A 4,711-nucleotide genomic window follows, 5' to 3' on the forward strand; every position below is an offset into this window, starting at 1 on the left:
TGAAAAGAATGCTTTTGGGAGTTAATTAATTGTTTGTTTTGGAACTATTGATTTCTATGACATAAAATGAAAAAACAAATCAATCACTTTAAACAACTGCTTTAGATAATGTTTTTGATAATTAAATAATTGATTTTATGTTCGAGTTGAAAGAAATACATAATTTATATAATGCATGTTAAAAATGTTTAAGACATAGTTAAAACAGCTCGAGATTTGCATTTCACGGTTCAACTAAACAAGAATTGATTCAATTTAAATTAAAAATTCTAAACAAAAAATGATTTGATGAAGTTAAACCCACAAACATACTGTTAAATATTAATATTTAATGGCTGTAAAATGCTCACAACAACTTAGTTAAATATATATCTAATATTATTAATTATAATCAACAACACATCAAAATTATTATATATAAATAATTATTTATTAAACCTTTAAAAAACATTGAAAACAAGACTATAATAATATATAACACGATAATAAAAATTATCATAAATGACTCATATCGTCAACACATTTTGTGTTATTTAATTTTGATATTTTACTAAATAAATTACATTATCTGTCCACTGGAAAAATAACCCATTAAATGATACATGTTTAAACACGTCTAATATTCATATTTTAGTAAGTCGAATTATAAATTAATCATTTTGTGACTTTTCACAAGTCATTTTATATTTAATTATTATATTTATAAATATTAATTTGAATATATGCAGATTATATTTTACATAACGTTTACAACAAATTATATAAAGCTTAAGCTTTGTTTGAAATTCAAACAATGTTATATATTAAATGGTACGTTTATTTGTATTACAGTGTTATTGTTTTCGTTATTTGTATTTGATATATGAATATTTCAATTTTATGATGTGTGGTAAATTGTATATTTTCAATTTAATTATGTAGTTAGTCTTTGCCAAAATTTCACTAATTTTAATATACAACAAATTTTGAAAAAAATGATAATTTGCCAAATTATATTTAACAATTGAATTTATATTAACAATATTGTAAATATGTCAATAGTTAATTTGAACATTAAAACATTTAATTGTGTTGATAACTTTGCTTTGTGAATAATTGAAACCCTGTTTTCTTAGAAATAAACTGAATTAAATTCGACTCTATTTCTTAACAACCTTTAAATGTTTTGTTAACACGTTTTTTTGTTTCCCTGTTAATTTTTTTATTAGGCAGTGTTATTTTTTTCTTTTTTTGTCATTTGGTCTTTTAAAAAAGACTGTCATGCCCGTTTTATTTTTTCTTAACATTTTTCTGCACAAGGATATTACTCAAACCAACTAACAAATAAGAACTAGTTTAAATAAGATATTATATCGAAGATATAATTTTTATATTTTTTCGGGATTTACTCAATAGAAACATCAGAAATCCCGAGACATATATTTTCAAGCCGATAAAATTTTTAGTATTGGCGATGTACTTGGAGTTTCCAAAACAGATTCACAATCAAGTACATTTCAACCACCATTATTGTCATTGTTATTGAATATATAGATTAATATATACATTACATATAACAAACTTGTTCACTTATTGTTGTAATACATTCTATAACACAGTTTGTTGTAATTCAATTTTTTAAAAAGATAATAGTTTTCTGGCTTGTCTGTTTTGCGTTTTTTTAATTCTTTGTAATACGTTCAGTTGTTTTTATCCAACTTATTGGTGTGATTGTTTTCAACTTTTTTACTAAAAATCTATCTAAAATTTAATTTGATTATTTTTGAGATGTGAACAAAAATTCTGAGTTGGTGAAAAACAATCTTGAAAAATAAAAAAAACTATATAGTTCTTAAAAACAACTATATTTTATGTTTCAAAAAATAAACTAATTATTAATTAGTGATAAAAAAGTAGCGGAATAACAAGATCGATTAGACTATTGAAACAAACACCGTTGTATATTTTCTTTCAAATATAATATATATTTTCAAACATATTCAATTTGACAAAAAAATAATTGTGAATATCGTTTCTTAAACAACGCGTCGAAAGTAAAGAATTATTACTCCAACTATCATCTTCGGGACAACATCGTTTTTGTTGTTGTTTAAAAACAGAAAAATTTTGGTACCTTTACAAAGTCGTTATTTGCTATTGATAAAATGGTATAATTACATTAATATCATAATTAATTTATAAAATCAAATGAAAATATTATCATAATAATACATTCAAAGTAAATGGTTTGATATTAATAAAAAATAGTAAGGCTAAGTTTTAGTTATTCAAAAAAATAGATTGAAGCAAAAACGGTATTATGGTGAAATAAATTAACAGAAAAAAATACACAAAAAATAAAACCTGTTAAACTATTTTATGTTACGTTTTTACAAAAAAAATTCATGTTAAAATTTTAGACGAATGAAAATGTTTTTTTTATTTAATGTACATAAGTTTGGGAGCCAAAATTCGGTATTTAAAATTTTTGTTAATGTAATAGTGTCTTAATCTTAGTGTTATCATTTAAAGTTCTAGTTTGATGTTACAAGTTTACACATTAAATGAAACCACGTTTTATTTATTGTACTGTTTTTTTAAATGAATTTGTTGTGATTAACAGTGATATCTTTTTACAGTCTGTTTTTTAAACGTTATCTGGTACCTTTTGGACCATAAAAATTGTAATATTTCGGGAAGCCATCCCAAAAATCCGTCTCAATTGTTTCAGGTTTTTTCATAATTTACCTAATGCCCGATGTTTAGACAAAAATAAAGCTATTTTATGTCCACAAGATAACGTTTAAGGACTGACTCTACTCTCTTTTTATATTCTGTTAAGTTTTTTATATATATTTTCTTATATTCAAAAAATCATAGGATAAGTCTTTTAACACTAAATATTTTTTTGTACCATACACATCATAATATTTTTGTCTTGCAAACGTTAAAATGATGACTATATTTATAACAATGGTTTTATCTGCTTAAACGTTCTTTACTTTCACTTATTTTGCAGATAAGACTTTCAGAGACTTTTTGTTTTAGATTGGAAATTAATCTAATGGTGGCAAATCGATTTCTACAAATGCCATTTTTTTGTAACGATTTTAATGAATTTGAACCCCCAAGTAACTCCTTTTTCTTTTGAGGTATTTTTCGCTACTTTTGGAAAGCTGATTGTTTGTACGAAAAAAACCCAAAAACCATCAAATTAATTTCATTCTCAAAAATTATGTTGAAATTAAACAATTTTTTATATATATATAAACTAATCATTTTTGATGTAAATATCGGGAAAACAATCTAATACTGTGGTTAAATAGGTAAAAATTTAATTCCAAAAATCTATTTATGACATCCATTTTATTAATTAAAATGCATATTTGGGAAGACAAATAAGTCTAAGTGTTTTTCAATTCTAGTTTAGTATAAATAAATATTTAATCAAAAATGTATACAATGGTATTAATTCCCAAATGGAAAAAAATAAAAGAATGTTAAACTCCACGGAGATCCCGTAATGCAAGAACAAAGGTGGATATGTGTTCCTTTCAAAAGACATAAAAATGAAGTAAAAATATAACAAGTATCTTTTCGCTTATATAAACCGAACTACAGATGAATCAGTGTTCAATGCTCACCCATCTCACTCTTAAAAGAAGTGATTTCAGAGAAGTCAGAAACTATCAAGTGTTCGAACAAGGTATGTTACTTTTACTCCTTAACAACGTTTTTACACTGAAATTCCGCCATCATTTGAAAAAAGCTAACGCATTTGAACAACTTCTCAGAATCGAGAGTATCGAGTCAGCTAATGATGTGATCGAAGTCGAAAAGTTTTGTGAGAAAAGAGCTAAAGAACGACAAAATGTTGATATTAGTAAAGGTATAACAGAGAAAACCGCAAAAAGGAGAGTGGAGTCGAACAGAGTCAATGAAATGCTTCAACTCTTTCAAGACCTTCTTGGTGAAATGGGAGTGTTTTTTACTGTGAAAAAGTCTCATGGAAAGAAGGAGACGGTAAAACGCGAAACAATTGAAAATGTGTTTTTGAACGGATGTTGTATAGATGAAAATATGATAAGAAGTTATGGGAAAACAGTCAATGAAATAGTTTTAAAGAAACTCATCGACAAAGAGACTTGCTCTTTTTCTCCTGGAGAATTAAAAACTTCTGTCATGTAAAATGTGTACGTAATAATTAATTTTAATGAGAACAAGTTATTTTAATAAGCAAACAATTAAAAGTATATCACCTTAACTTGTTTTGATGCTTTGTTTTTAAAATCAAAGAAACAAAAAATGTTATATAATTTGAATTTATGATTAGTGGTTTTATTTTTTTATTGTGTAAAAAGTGACAATTCACACTTGTGTTGAACAACAAAGTTGATTTAATTTTATTAAATAAAAGCAGTATTTGAAATCAGCTTAATTAATAAAAGGTGTTTTCGGGTACCAAACAATCCCATTGAATTTTATTTGTCTATTTACTAATAGACAAACAACAGAAACAACACATAAAAGAAAAACAGAATCTAATATTATGTCTTGATATTATCTGCACATTTAAAGATAACAATTTGTTAAATAAAAATGATTCATTTTTTTATAAGTAAAGAAAAAATATCAAAAATAGAAATTTTTAATTTTTGAACTTTCATAATGAAACTTACATGCACATACAAAACAATTACATACCTCAACATTTTTGAACTTAACAATTTGT

The 4,711-nt window shown here is 24.5% G+C and overlaps 1 protein-coding gene across 1 annotated transcript; it reads left to right on the forward strand.

Moving 5' to 3' along the window:
- Window positions 1-3,600: 3,600 nt before the first annotated feature.
- Window positions 3,601-4,167, forward strand: EIN_317230 (hypothetical protein; the record flags this gene model as incomplete). Its single annotated transcript, XM_004253697.1, has 1 exon — window positions 3,601-4,167. The coding sequence occupies one exon, from the start codon at window positions 3,601-3,603 to the stop codon at window positions 4,165-4,167; it is 567 nt and encodes a 188-aa protein (XP_004253745.1).
- Between the last annotated feature and the right edge of the window lie 544 nt (window positions 4,168-4,711).

This window comes from Entamoeba invadens (genome assembly GCF_000330505.1).
Source record: "Entamoeba invadens IP1 unplaced genomic scaffold scaff_1105074724328, whole genome shotgun sequence".
In the NCBI taxonomy this organism is placed as follows: domain Eukaryota; phylum Evosea; order Mastigamoebida; family Endamoebidae; genus Entamoeba; species Entamoeba invadens.